Source organism: Blennius ocellaris, assembly GCF_963422515.1.
Source record: "Blennius ocellaris genome assembly, chromosome: 16".
Classification (NCBI taxonomy): domain Eukaryota; kingdom Metazoa; phylum Chordata; class Actinopteri; order Blenniiformes; family Blenniidae; genus Blennius; species Blennius ocellaris.
In genome coordinates this window covers 5,278,387-5,294,623 of record NC_137665.1, presented here as the reverse complement: position 1 = coordinate 5,294,623, position 16,237 = coordinate 5,278,387, and the positions used below count along the sequence as shown (strand labels likewise).

Sequence of the window (16,237 nt, the reverse complement as noted above, 5' to 3'; positions counted from 1 at the left end):
ATGACTCACTCACACCTTGTGATCAGAGATTTCTAATAAAAGATTGAATCTATGAAATATTTGCTTCTTTTTGAGAACAATTTCTCAGCGGCGGTCCTATTCAATCCTTGATCGAACTCAAAATGATACATAAGAGCCAGAGGGGTTTAAGAATGGAGACTGAATAGAAGGAGAAGATGATAAATTTACCTAATTTAAATCTAATACTAATTGTAGTTGTTCCTCGAATACTGGAAAACTGATTGCTATTTAAGGTGGAATTTATAAAATGCATTTAGTCATTCAATGGTTTGATTCCAATTCATTCTGTTGTACTTTTACAATAAATAATAGCTCTCATACATTTTTAAATAATGCAATACAATTAAGCACTCTGGCAGATAAGATTGCATTTCTGTGGTGATGTCATGATCAAACTGGCCATCCTTGCTCAATACTTGACTTTAAACCTTCTGATGACATCTGGGGCTTGTGCAATATGAAAGGATCACTCTATGTACAGTTCTTTTTAGAATTTACAGCCATAAAATCAAATTGATTCCCAGTCCTGAAAAGGTTATGGAACTTTTTTGTTGCACGTTTCCCATAGTCAATTATATATATATGAAAATACAACCGTCTCGAAAAGATGTTGTGTGCAATTCCAGCCCTTCACCAGTGAGAGGCGCTGTGGCCCTCAGTTTTCAGCTGCAACCTGGATCCAAGCAGTATTGTGTAACTGTCAGATTTGCCTCCCCTGCCAATCAAAGTGTTAAGAGGCTCTGAAGGAGAGGCAGACAGCAAAGTGCTTTAAAGCCATGGTGGAAAACGCAACCTAAAGATAATTTTAACATGCTGCTCGTAACTTTTACATTCTAAAGATTCGCTGTGCTGAATAGATGCATTAGCATGTATATTTTATGTTTTGTATATATGCTTTTGCAGGGATACTTCAAAAGCAAATAAATTAAATGGAAAAAACTGAGTGATTCTATTTTCTGTGGAATATATAAAACCAAGGCACTACTTCTCTTGCACTCAGATGAATCCCATCTCTTTTCAAAAACATCTATTTTGTAGTACCAACACTGTGTAAAGACCTCAACTATCAAAGAGGAGTGAGAACATAGCCGAATGAGTGCTAATCCTCTTCATATCCTTCACTCGATAAAATCTCACACTGATGCAATAACCCTCCTACAAAGAGAATTTATTAGTTTTGATTTTAAGGCTTTGGAGCAAGAGCGGGGAAGATGCGCCACGAAGAAAAGAGATGAAACGACAAAAGACAGACAGGTGCGCAATTTTAGGGTGACCTTAGGTAGAATAGAAGACAAAAAAAACAACAAAAAAAAACAACAAACCTAAAGCTATAATTTGTTGAAAAGACATGCTGAGACAGGCTATTTTCTCTTCAGCGCTACATGCACAATTTAATCCAAACCACATGACAAATGGAGCTCTACTTACGTTGTCATTGCTCCCTTTGTTGTCCTCGTACTTGCTTTCTATGTGGATGGAAAACTTGGGCAGGAAGGAGCACTGAGGGGGGGGGGGGGGGGCGATCGAGAAGACAGTGGGAAATCAATGCATATCAGCAGGTTATCTTTATCACCTGGTCATGTCATTCTTTAATGTAGTTTTGACCTATATCACATCACACTGCATGAAATGGGTGACTAAATTGTGTGTTTCTACATCAGAGTTCTATCAAGTACACACGCTCGCACGCACGCACGCACACACACACACACACACACAGACTCTTGCCTTCAGCCAAGTTGCCTGCTATTCATCAACTCTTGACTGCAGCAGTTCCATTTAAATCACAGCTTAAGACTTTCAATTATTATACAACCAAAATGGAGGTGTGCGTGTGTGTGTGTGTGTGTGTGTGTGTGTGTGTGTGTGTGTGTGTGTGTGTGAGACAATACTACCAAGACAACAGGCGAGATCAAATTTGCACCTCAGAAAAGAATAAACTATAGGGCACGATGCGCAGAGCTCGTGGTAAATGCACCGGTGTGTGTGTTTTGTGTGTGAAAAAGACTATCATTACTCCGTCTGCAAGGCAGGATGACCGACCTTGTGTATCATCCAAGGAGATAACTTGAAAAGTACAGCTTGTGTGAGCTTTTTTTTTGTTTTGCAATAGTAAATTTCAAGGATAAACATTTGCCTTCATTATTACAGAGCATGATGTACAAATCATTAACAGCTGGTCACAATATCTAGCAAAAAACCAATGGAAGCACTTTAACTACTGCTTTAGGGTTTAAGCCCATTATCTTATGATATTTTTCACTGCAACTGACAGTCGAATGCCTCACTTGTTAACTAAACTTTCTTCTACTCTGCAATCAGTGTATGACACTGTAAGAGGACAAACTATTTTTAATCCCAGAGTCGTTCTCACCGCCACAACCGATCATTATCTTCATCTTCTGCATCATAGCCGCCCACCTCGAGCAGATAGTGAGAAAACGCCCAAGTTGAATCAGTTTCAATTTGCCCTACGAGAGCATCATCTGTCAACACTATATTTCTTTACCCAACCAGAGCAGCTCAGTGTCATCTCAAAATGAGCGCGATTTCAGTAATGAGCATCTTCACAGCCATTCAGAAAGCAAGCCTTGTTTTCGGAAAAAGTTTCGTTTTTATCAAGGTTAAGGTAGAAGTAATTATTGACTTCCACATGATGTGGCATGAGACTCCTCGTCCACACAGATGCTGGAAGTAGCTGCACAATTTCAGGGGAAGAGGATTTGCCTTCTGCTCACTTTATTCACGCTTCATTGATTTCTCCTCACTGCTTCAGACGTGCGCCGGAGAAGTGTTTGCAGGTATTACTCCTGTAATGGGGACTTAGATCCTTTTCACACATTTTCTATTGTGAGGATATTTGCGTCCCACACTGTCTCTTTCATCAAAATTGTTGAATTATAAATTGAAGACTATCTTTATGTTTGGATACATGTTTTGGTTTAATCAGTAAAGTAGTATTGATGTGGTGAGGGACATAAGACTTGTAGGATCTTACTTACCTTATGGGGTCCAGAATACATGTAATTCCAGCGTAAAGATGAGGTGTTTTTGGGATTTAATTAGGTTCGGGTGAATGTTCAGTTTGGTTAAAGGGCTTGGGAATACATTGTATTAATGGGAAGGGCCCACAAATATATATCGTTTGTCTCTGTGTGTTTGTGTTGGTTGGTTGGCTGCAAGGCTTGTCTTTCTAATGTACCATGGTAAATCATTAATGATTAACGGATATTGACGTGGGCAACGAGGATGCAGATGTTGCTGAATCGGGAATCTGTGTTTTAAGATGAAGCTCTAAAAAGTTGTTTTACAATTCATCCTTCAATAGTGGCCATGAAATAAAGCAACCTGATATGAGAATTTAGGAGGGTAGCAAAATTAGTTTCCTGAGCAGATTTTGAGTTCATTGGTAAGGAGAGTTGGGAAATCGCCTCAAGGAAATGCAACATTGGAGAGCTTTTAATATTAAATATGAATAGCAACTCAACTCAACTTCTGTCTTTTTCCTGAGATTTCAAGAGTAGTTTTTCCCCCCCAAGTGTGTTTACTTATGTTTTATTATGTTTCTCATCATGTTGCCATAACACTGGTTCTTCCATGTCTGTGATGTATTGCATGTCGGCCCTAAAGCATCTTGTTGCCTTACAATGTGTCTGCTGTGCCTCATTGTCTCCCCTCTCACTATGTGTATTCATGTGCTTGTTTTTAGTTTGGTCAGTTGCCAGTTTGTTTTTATATCTCTTGAGCACTGAGCTTGTAGTCAGTCCAGCTTGGTCTCGGTCTTTCCTTCACTTCCCTTGCTTAGTATCTTGCTTGGATCTTATTTTTTTCTTTCTTAAAACTTGCCTTATTGTTGGACTTCTTACCTTCAGTTTTAATTGATATTCTATGTGTCTGATGACTTGCATGATTACAAATACACTGCCAAAACCAAAAGTTATCATTTTCAATTGCGTTACCTCATAACAAATGCATATCCAAAGCATGCTTTCAACTATATAGTGAGGTTTAGTTAGAGAAGTGAGATCCCTGAAGTATGAAAATGCTTTATTTTGATACAAAGATAACTTGACAATTATGTGAGTGTGAACTACTTCTACAGTACATTCTGGACTTTGTCAAAGTACGGTCCGTACTAATGGGTGAAAAGTTATGATTTATGTAACTTTTTGTTCTTTTTTTAAATTATTGCAGCACTCATTCTCTGCAGACCAAAATCCACATTTAAACCCTCCATATCCAAGAAACTCCATGAAAGTTTTATTGAACGTTTCGAGTAAATCAGTCAGCATCAGCTCATCTGATGAGGATGGAAGGACCCACATATTTTCCTTCAACATCTGTCAGACAATTTAATGCCACAGTGGCTTCACTCACCTCTAACCTAAACAACAAGAGATTTATGTGCCAGCTGTCTGAGCAATGTGTTTCTTTTGTGCAGGCCCGTGCATCAGGGTGGACATGTAGCAACTACTCACCGTGTACTCTGACCGAGCCAGAAGAACGGGAGGTGAACAGGTGGAAGAGAGGGAGGCAAAGAAAAAGACAACAGACAAAATAGAACAAGTTTAAAATAGATCAAACAAAATTGAAGAAAAAAAAAAAAGGATCATTAAGCCTCAGTGATGGCACTTTTGTTCCAGTGAAGGAGCGTGACAGGAATTCATTATCTTACATTTTTATTAGGATTGATTTTTTTTTCTTCCAGATTGAGAAAATAGATTCTCTCTTTTATATGAGCACAGAATTAAGTTCAGGTTTTTATGAATCAAAAATACTGCATGAAGCTTCATGATGAAGAACTGATTGAATCAAAACTTCTATTACTTTGTTTTCTGAAGTTTGCTTATAGACCTTAACAATGACACTTGAAATGATAAACCTCATCAACTTCACTAAACAGTTTTCAAACTACATAAATGCTCGCACACTCACAAATACTGACATAGCCTTGGCTCCGTGGTTGTTGTGTACCATTCGGGAGGATATTGCAATGCAGTGTCACCGCATGATGAACAACAGTAATTACATTGTCAGGTATACTCAGAGTGTGCGCACTATAGACTAACAGCCGCTTATGTGATGCGCCAAGAAAGCGTTTGAACAGACAACCTTCAGAAACCTGAGGTGGCTGTTGAAAAATATAAATAGCGCAAATGCAAATAAGAAACTCATTTTTATGCACAGGCTTTTGCGCATATTGATTGTAAGGTGCTCGGGGTTAAGGTGTTTGTCTTGTATTGTGTTTTGGCATTTCATTGTCAAAACACAATCAGAAAGCCCACGGAAGGGTTTATTAAACTTGTGTTCAATTCCAGTCTCATACTTCAGTCTTTATCTTGACTCTATTAGTGTTGGACAGAATTGCTTCCATATCCCTTTGTCCTTCCAGTGAGCCGTGTTTGTTGAGGAAAATGGAAATTTTTGACATTAGAATTCTATTGAAGAGAGTAGCTACTATTATTATTATTACTACTACTATTAACTCGATGCTGGGGTGCATCCTGTAAATACATTCATATTTCCATATTGGACCAAGGATGATGGATGGAGGCGTTACCTGTGATGGTGTATGGATAATAATTCCAAGCCTTCTCTGTGACGTAGAAAATTTTCGGGACAACGGCTCGGGCCCAACTGGGAAGCTTGCTGAAACACGCAGAAAGAGGAGTGGGAAGGTTATTAAGCCTGAAGACATAGAGTGAAATAAAAAGAAGGACACTCATGAGACATATTGGTCGTATGCTGCACATTCAAAGTCGGCTCAGCTTGAAGTTTCTCTGCTCAAGACACACAGAATAGGCAACGAGAAGCATCCAGCTGGGTGGAACTGTAATGGAGGCTGCGCAAGGCAGCCAGGATGGTCCCCGATTGGCTGATTACACTGATTAGGCCCTACTACACCCTGCAGGGGAGTTTAACCTGCGTTTACAGCATGGCGGATATAGAGAAGGTTGAGGAGTGGGGAGGAAAAATAAGTAGATACTTTATGCTGATAGTTGCCACTGAGTAACTGGACACCTTTTTTTGTTTAAGGTCCAATCAAAATGCAGACTATGTGGGAAACGAGCAGCTTTGATCGGGTGATGAAAACTTCAAAGCCAAAAGTTTGAACATTTGATAGGAAAAAAAAAATGCATTTTTAAAACCAGCCACGGTGTTTGTTTTTTTTTCCTTCCTCCGACATCCACACATTATTTTAATATAGTATTTGTCTAAAATATATAACCAACTGTGGAAATCACTCCAGTTTGACAGTAAATGTCTGTAGAGGCTACTGGGGCCTCAGACAGACGGTTCCCCTCAGGTCCTCTTGCCAGTGCGCTGTCAGGCAGCCCGGGGAGTGTCCACACACAGCAGACTGGTCACATGTCCTCACGCTGCCTTATTTACAAGCTACGCACACACTCGTGCGCACAAACACACACACAGACACACACACACACGCGCACACACACATGCACAGGATGCAGCTTTAACATGGTAACAGGTGGTTTGTGGGTGGACAGGGGCAGGCTCTGTGTCCAACGGCGACTGCTTAAATTACCCGTCACTTACACTGACCTCATCTTTCTCTACCCACGCACACACACACTTGCATACAGTAACACTTATGGAAGCGTACAACACCTTCCTCTCCTCTGAGTTTGTCAATGACACTTCACATTTCCCTGAGGCCCACTTTACTTGTCACTTCTGACCGCAGCGCTTCACCCCACCCTTCTTAGTATTCTCCATGTGGCTCCATTTCCCTCCTTGTCTTGTTTTCGTACTTTTGCCAAATGGTTTCGGAACAAAATCTGATTGCATTTATTCATTTCATCTCACCAAAATAGAGTGTGAAAAACGGTGGACAATGGCATAGATACTATGGACATATGGACCCATTTTTGCTGGTGTGTCTGTCAACAAAGTAACAATTTCAGTAGGATAAACAAGAGTAAAAACAAAAACAAGCCCGGCAAACAAAAAAGGTGCTCAAAATAAAAGCTGCAACAAATTAATGCAGTACAAATGGGACAACGGTCACCATTATCCAGTAATACATTGAGTGCGTAAGCTTTGCCAACAGTAATCCTGTTTTCTAGTAATTAGCACTTGACAGTATTATATTGGTTCCCCAATTACCTTGTGGCGATGACTATAATTTATACCTAGATTTAGAGGGGCTGTTTCTCATAAACACAGAAAGGTATCAGGGTGGGTAGCCATTTATTGTGCAAGGTTGTAATCAGGGCTTTTTTTTTTATGTTTACGCACTAAGAACACATTGATGACATTTGGAGAAAGATTGTGCATGTCGTAATATAAACACACACCACAATCTGAAATAGTTCTACAATGTGTTACTGATTCAATCGATTGGCAAGATACCTTCAAATGCATGTTTTTGTGACCTTGAGGAAACTCACAAACAAGGAAAACATGCAAGTTCCACCCAGAAAAGCCTCTGGTCAGACTTGATTTCGGGTTATTGTTGCTGTGAAGCGAGATACCTTCTGGACAACCTAACCTGATGTTACGATATAGTCCCTATAAGCTGAGACGGCCTTTGCACTGAAAGTAAACAAGGTGCAAATAGTTTTCCACTGCACATCTGTCTTACCTGTTATACTGAAAGTTCTCCATTAGCCACGGTTCATTTTACAGCCATTAACTTGCCCTGGTTTGATTCATTATATTATCTTTTAATTGAAACTCTGTTATAAACTGTTGTAGCAATGACGACAAACTCTATTTCACCAACAACAGGTATATGCTCACCCACCATCCTTTTCCTTGATTTTATAAAAGAAAAGATAATTTTTCTATCATTGCATAATCTCGACATGGACTTTAAGGCACTGCTGTTGTTGGGTTTACTCTCCGAAACAAACCTGTGAAGTAAATTAGTGACGACAGTTACTTTGAACTTGGCATCTCACTTACTGAAATAACGGTGTTACTATGTGCTCTGCAGGATTAAACTGTCGTCCGTGTCCCAGCCTGGTTCAGTTGTCCGTGTCAGCATACGCTTGAGTAATTCATAGCAACTCCGAACGCACGGCCGCTGACCTCTTGCTTCGATTTCTCTATTGAAATCAATAGCTTCAAATTGCATTACTTTGATAGAGGTTGGCTATGGTGATGGATTTGTGCTCCTGCCAAGCTTTGACATGGATTTATTGACTTTGTTGACCAGGCAAGAATAAACAACCACAGTCAAAAGGCCAGAACAAGAAAGCCAGTAGGCTGCAGATGATGTTTATTTACAATTCGCTTTTCAAGCATAAAATAAGAACCATAAATACCAGTTTAATCCACCTTGCAATTTTGTCAATGCATTAATATTCTCTTCCATCACACTAATATAGTTTTCTTAATATAATCTTTTATCATTGGTTCAACAAAGGAAATCAATGAGGTGTTCAGAGACGCTTTGGACTAGATTAATCTCATCAGTTTACTCAATAGAAAATCTGAGTTGTTCCACATCTGCTGCAATGCCTCACACGAAATAGCCCTAAAATAACCTGTTAACAGGTGGTTATAAGAGGTCACATTACGAGCAAATCCACAAATGACAGTGAAGAGATTGCACACAGCAGCTAATTCAATTGCAATCTACATAATAGAAAATCAAATGCTCAATTTCACGCTTATCATGTCTCACAAAGCGGTGGGCCCGACTTGGAGCTGGGAAATAGGCTTGAGCAGAGATTTAGCGGTTAAACCGTTTATTTTTCCCTCATTTCATTGCTCACACACACCAGCTGAGATTACTGCAGCTTGTAAAGTATCTTCGTTACAAAATGATTACTTGCTCTTATATATATATATATTTTTTTTTTTTTTATTTCAGTCCGAAAGCTTACAGAAGTTAACATCATGGATGGCTCATTCGACATCCTATCACTGACTAATCATGTGTTAAAACCGAGGACTGCTGAAAGGCTGTCAACGACAGCTACACAGTCAAAGGAGTCACATTGTCTTTTCTTTGTCACATCTCTTCTGACAGCTTTATCAGCAGCAGCAGCGGCTTCACACACAGCGAGTCGTGCTTGAAAGCCGAGGACTATTAATGTGAGATGTAATATGTGAAGAATTTGAAGCCCCCTCATGAGGGATCTGACATTTCTGCGGAGGTGCCCAATCAAACAGCCCCCCCCCCCCCACACACACACACACACACACACACACACACACCTACCACAAACATTATCAAAGCACTTCCATAAAAACAAAAATGTCAAAGAGAGTAGATTTTATTTGGAATGAAAAATGCCACAGATATGCTCATAATGTAACAAAAAAACAAACAAAAAAACAAACAAAACAGGTTTTAAATTAAAAGCAATTAAAGTTTATTTTAAGATACAGACACAGTGAAACGGTTCCTTCATTAAATATTTCTGTTTCAATGTGTTCACATACAATTTGGTCAATTCTTCTTATGCGGTTTTTTTCAAGAGACACAACAAAAAGAAAACTGCATTTTGTTTTTGTTTTTTAATCTATAATGGCTGTATTTAGTGATTTTCCTCTCAGTTCACACAGGTGACCTTCTGCAGACTAAATCACATTCAATCTGCAAAGGAAATGGAAAATGCTTCAAACAAAGCTATTTTTGGATGATGTTAGCTGTGCTTGCACTTCCAAATTTATGCACATCAACCTTTTTTTTGGATGCAAAAAACATAGAAAGTACTGTAAACGCTGCTTATTTTAGTTTTTTTTAATGCTTTTTTTATGCTTAAATTATTGGTTAACAGCAAAAATAAAGCCAAAGCAATGGTCAGTCAGAATACAGATCACCATTTTTGTCCCATTATAATATTTTTTTTTTAACCAGGAAGAGAGTAGAGGAGAGTCAGTGATGGATTCATGACTGGATTTAGGCACTCACTTATTGAGGTAGATTCGTTTCTCGGTGAACTGGCCCGATCCGTGCTCCGGGTCCTCGTAGGGCTCATTCTGCACCACCTCCACACCTTCACCACGCTCACTCTGCTCGTGACTGTGTTTACTGATCATGTACAGCTGGCCAATCCGGTACTGATCGACAGAAAGGAGAGACAGAAGCAAAGTTTTCCATGAGTTTGACACTCAAGGCAGGCCTCGGAGGTGACACATTAACATCAACATTAACACAATTGCTTGCAGGAGTGACTTTCAACGGAAACAATATATTCCGGTTCAGGTATGTGACACAAATGTTGAAATGTACAGTAAGCATAGGGATTAATGCTTGTGCCTGGCCCTGACACCTGGGCCGGTGTAAAGAAAACTGAAGGATTAGGGGCTGACTGCAGCATAGCGACAAAGACATATCAGGTCAGGGTGGAACAACACAACAATAGTAACAGCAGTGGGAGCCAACTGGGTGATTCTATCCCACGGCCCCTTGTGACACGACACATAGCCCCCCAAAATCTTTCCCTCAACACTGGCTGACCCACTTGGCCCGGTGACAATGTCACTTTTGGCCACCTTGACGAGCTGGAGTGGGTGGTCACATGGAAAATATTTTCCATACATTTGGAAAACACCTATTTCCGGGCTGGGTGAAACCGATCCGACCCCCCGATGGCGCACTCCTGGAATGCTCAGGGGTCACGTAGGACACTGACACACATACACATGTATGCACACACTCGTGCTGCTTCAACGCATCGCCGCGTTAGGCTCATGGAAAAGAGAAAAAAAAAAAAAGAAAGAAAGAGCCGCCTGTGATGTTGACTTGTGAGTCTACATGCAGTTCCAAGAAGCAGAGTGTGATAGCAGTGGTGGAAAATAAATAAATAACAGCACGAGTTTATAGCAGTCAACAAGCACAAAGTGCAAGTTCTTATATCACAATGCCAAATTTTTTCCATCTGCTGACTGTGAGGGGAGAGCAATGAGCTGTGACAGTGAATTCCCAGCTGGAGTGTTGATGGCGGTTTGCTTCTCCACTGCACAGCTGCTGGAGTTTGGCATCATTTTTTTTTTTCCGCCACAATGACACAAGCCACAGGCCAGGCATGATAAAGGAGGAACCTCCATGTAGTCGCGAACAAAGACAATTATGTGCTCGTGTTCAGAGCTGATTGATGAGGTAAACAATCAAAGATGCCAAACTTTCTGAGAAAGCAGTTTTTCTTCCTTTCCTGTTGGATTGAATGAGATTTTTTTGTGTCTTAAATTAGGACAATTGAACAACCCTATCTTGTGTTTTAGCGCTGTTCTTCTTAAGCAATTCAGTCATTCCTGAATTAATTAATGTATGGATACATTCATTGATTCATTGACTCATTGATTCATTGATTCATTCATGGCAGTGTGTCCAATGCCAAGTTTAAATTGAGCCAAATGAAAAACAGGTGAAACAGACAGTTATGCAATTGGGTCAGACTGATGAATTCAAGCGTGACTGATAAACCACCTCGGTACAAAAAAAAAAGAGAAGAGGTTAATGTTCCATTTAGGACATTTAAGATCTGTCAATAAATTCATAATAATCCAATTTGAATCTAGCTGTATGTAACTCCATTGAAAGTTTGATCCTCTATTAAGGCAATCAATGAGTTGCACTTTGCTTCAGTGCTACTTCGAGCAGTAAAAATCAATAGTGAATAAAATTCAGAATCACTGAATATATATTCATTTTAATATTGGATACTTTGTAATTGAAATATTCTGCACATCATGCATGAATGACGGGCTCTGGAACGGTAACAAAGATGTTCCCAACACTGCTTCAAATTGACTCATTCACATGTTTTTGCAGCAGACAGTGAATTAAATGGCTATTAGGTAATATATAATTAACATAAAATTCATTAAACTCGAACACCCTCTAGAGTGATATGAAATTGAATGCTTGCACTAATGAAGTCACATAGGATATATATATATATATATATATATATATATATATGCATATGCATATGCATATGCATATGCATATTTGCATTCTTGATCTCTTGGCTCTCTGTCATCTCTTTATACCGTCATGAATCAGTGGGTGAGCATATTAACAAGTAAATCAATCAGTGGGGATCAAATATGGCGCTAAAGCGGAAGTGAATTCTGATAAACAGAAACTCAGTCTTCAGTACTGTCCTTTAAGTTAGTGAGTGAGAAAAGTGAGACATAATCAAGAGAAATTGCACAGGTTAACACTTTCACTTCACAGTAGTTCAGTTAACACTCTGGTTTCTTCTGTGTAGATTTTGCATGTTCTCCCTGTGCATGTGCATGACTCCCTCCAACAATCCATTTGTTTAAAATCATTTTAGCAATTTCTCTTGCGGATTATTGGTTTTGTGATGCCATTATTTATTTTAGTTTTGTCTTGTGGAATTCTGGTTATGCCATCACAGTTTCTTGATATCCTTGGACATGGGTTTAATTTAAAATTTGTATTGCCCAAAAGTAGTATCATTCTTGATGTGTACACACATTTCATAAGCAGCATCATCAGACAGGCATGCCCCAATTACCATTAATGACCCATAACAACTAGTAATGCCCACCTTTATCTGAAGTGCTTGCAAAAATGAGGGGGGCTTTATCCTTATATGATATATAGTTTTTTGTAGTGCAGAAATATGATATTAGGAAGGAAGCTTATTGCACAGCTCAGGAGACTGTTGTTTGAGCTAAAAACACACACAACAAAACAAACAAAGAAGCGAGCTGAGGACACACATAAATCTCCCTGCTGGATGAAAAGCATCAAGGCAGAGTGCCCACTTGAGAGCACCACTCTGATCTCACTGATGGCGAGCAGCAGAGTATTAACATTAAGCGCCTGCCCCCCCCCCAAACCTCTGGCTAATTCAGATTTGGGACACAGTGTGTAAACAACCCGGCCGTTGTGCTGTTCCTCCTCCCCGTTATTGTATCACTGGCTATCTGAAAGCTGCGGCTGATAAATGAGAGGCTGTTTTCATTGTTGTCTTTGAAAATGTTGCTCTAATGACGAGCAGAGAGAAGTGGCCCTTGCTCAACAAAGACTGGCCCCTGAGCAATCTCTTATTATCTTTCTTTCTCTCCCGCTGAAGAAATTAGAGCCACTGGGCAGGATCAAGGACTGGCGGCAAAGAAAAACATGCACACTTGTGGGCTCAGATGTATTCTCTTTCCTGGACGTCTCATCCACGCGTCATTTGATTTATCCGCCTTCTGCTCTTTTCTCCATTCCCAACCGTCTTATTCGTCTTCATAGTCACTTTGCACTCTGAATTTCAAACTTTCTCGTCTTCAAACTTTGCACTCAGCTCGTACTTTCGTAATCATAAAAGCCACACGCTGTGGGGTCACCTATAACATTACAGCACAGGATAGCTTGAAAGTGAAGTATATTTGAGTACTGTATCATTACACGTGGAGCCACCAATAGTGCTCATGACAGGAGTTGGACAGCTAAAGGGCCACTTAGAGGGAAAATGGCAGTGGGAACACATGCTAAAACATGAAACGAGGTATGTTGACATACAGAGACTGAAAACCAACAAATCAGGATACACTTTGTGAATAAAGTGTTTGATGGATGGTGAATACATACATTCTTTTTTTTTTTGAGGAAAAAACTATATATACACTTTTTCCATAATATCAATCTGGTAAATGGACACATTATAATCATAAACTAAACCAAAGGATAATAACAAGTGCAGCAACAGCAATTTATACATACATACTTCAAAGTAAGTAAATGACTGAAGTATTTTATTGGTAAATACAGCAATAAGTTTGCCACTCAATCAAAGACTACTTTGTGTGTGATGCGACAGTGTGTGAAGAGTTAATTGTATAATTGATTCTCAATTGGTAAGTGTTTCCAAAAGTTCTTTATTTGATCTATAAAACCTGTATATAAAATCTGCATATAGAGTACTGGTTTTCGTACATTTAACCCTGATAGAGGCTAATATATTAGTTTCCCTCCTGTAATAAAATTATGGTGATATTTTGATGGCGAAAGACAAAGACCCCCAGAGTAAAACTGCAGCCATCTGTGAAGTAAATGCATGCAAATTTCCATTTAAATGCAAATACTGCTGGAGTGGGCCACAACTATTATATCTTGAGAGTTGGGGTTAGACTGGAAAGTAGAAGACACTGATGCAAAATTCTCATTTTGAGTTTATTTCGCTACAACTGTTGAAAAACATAATGCCAATATGACTTGAGTACCAAGTTACAAAGGGAGGGAACACTGTCTTTTCCAACATGCAATTTTACATCTAATGGACTGATTTGGAAGTGGTTGATTCTCCCAATTTAACGCTACACTACTTGGTAATTAAGGGCACTTCATCATACTATTGCTTTAATGAGTAAATGACAAATGAAGCAACATTAGAAGATATTTAAATGCAGTTCAGAACGAATGAACTGCATCCCCTATCTTTAGTTCTCAAAACGTGAAAAATATCATTCAGACGTTGTTGAGGCAAGCTTATGATGCATATGTACAATGTGGAAAAAAGCACATTTAAGATGAAAGAATGAAGGCTTTACTGTGATGAAACTCTCATTCTTTTTGCTTTTTTTGGCTCTCTGTGTGTGCGCAACAGCAGGTGGTGGAGAACTGTGGTCATTGTGTTACTGCCAAGGAGTGTGTTACTGTGAGTGTAAGATAAGAATCCTGACAGCGCGCGCGCACACACACACACACACACACACACACACACACACACACACACACACACACACACACACACACACACACACACACACACACACACACACTAGAGCCCAATGGTAATATGTAATTAAAATTCAACCAAAGACATACTAATTACTGCTGTAAATGCTATGTATTCTTGGAGAAAGTATTGGCACCCCTATTTGTCTCAATGGAGGGTGCACTGTATGTGCTTTGCTCTCTCTATGTGTGTGTGTGTGTGTGCGTAAACATAGAAAGTGCTCCAAAATAACAAATTGTCCTTTATCTAAACAAAACTCGTAAAAATAAAGTCTCCTGTTTTTATATGTATGCAGTGTATAGTTTATGCAAAAATCATTGGATCATTTTATATGATAAATATTTTCAATCAAAATCTTGAAAATCATTTGAGGTGTTTTAATTCACAGTGCGCAATAATCCCAGGTTTTATTGCAAGTTCAATTTACAGGCAAACCGAAATATCGTCATAATTTTTCATAACTGTGAAATCCATCCATATCGTCATATCTCATCTGCCCATATGGTAGAAGAATTATTTCAGCATCAGTGGCTGTGTACAGATATAAACACGCAGAGATTCACAGCAGATGCACACAAACAGAGGCCAAATGAAAATGTCTGAAATCTAATACAAGACAAATTGACTCTGGCAAAGGCCAATCCTGATAAATTAAACCAGATGTTTTTTTTTTTTCCCTCCACAACTTGGACAATTGCCCCCGGGAAAGTATATTACCGCAGTGTGTTAATAAACACATTCACTAATTAAGGCCAAAGCAACATTCATTTCCACACTGGGCTACTACGTTGTTCTGGTTCAGATGCATGGAAAAAAAAAAGAAGAAAGAAGAAGAAATAAAGCCCCATCTAAATATTTTGCCAGATGAAGTACAGATGAAGCACACATTGCATTGTGCCTTTAGGGTGTGAGAAAGTGCAACTGCCATTACTACCTTCATCTCATGGAAACATGCCAGTATTGTGGTGAACTGAGATCTGTTCAAAAAAAAAAAACCAGCCACATCATTGAACTCCATTAAAAAAACCATCAGGAGGCCTGTCGCAGAGCTGAAAGTGTTCATGCACCGAGGCAAATGGCTTTCTTCTCAGTGAAGAAGAAGAAGAAAAAAAAAAAAAAAACTATGGCAGGCTTCTCGTAACTCTGTAGCGGACCATCCAGGCATGAATAGACCATAAAGATGCATAAACAACAGTTTATGTCAATGACAGAGGGGAGTTAAAAGTTAATGAGATGATGAAGAGCATGAAAAACTCGAGGAAGGGAGAAATGTGTGGATCAGATAAAGCATATCTTGGGAAACATCACACTGTAAATTGTTCATGCAGACAATGGAAAGACCCGAAGGTTGCGTTTGAAGCTACGATATGCAGGAATACATAGAAGTCTCATTCAGAGAGTGGAGTTGAAGAGAGATCAATGGAGGACTACTGAGCTCATTAAGGTGCACAATGGGAGAGCTGTCTCAAATCTGCACAGATGAGCCGACGATTAATGTTATTTTTTAATGCTGCCGTCGGAGCATTTGCACTTCA

The 16,237-nt window shown here is 39.3% G+C and overlaps 1 protein-coding gene across 1 annotated transcript in view; it reads right to left on the bottom strand.

Annotated features, from left to right (window-relative positions):
• The window catches only part of pitpnc1a (phosphatidylinositol transfer protein cytoplasmic 1a), a 47,240-nt gene that overhangs the window by 5,852 nt on the left and 25,151 nt on the right, over positions 1-16,237 (bottom strand). Inside the window, exons 2-5 of the mRNA XM_080512061.1 lie at positions 9,911-10,059; positions 5,582-5,670; positions 4,500-4,507; positions 1,450-1,521 (exon numbers count right to left, since the gene is read on the bottom strand). Of these exons, the coding sequence (XP_080368187.1) occupies positions 1,450-1,521; positions 4,500-4,507; positions 5,582-5,670; positions 9,911-10,059 (318 nt within the window). The remainder of the gene's footprint in view (positions 1-1,449; positions 1,522-4,499; positions 4,508-5,581; positions 5,671-9,910; positions 10,060-16,237) is intronic.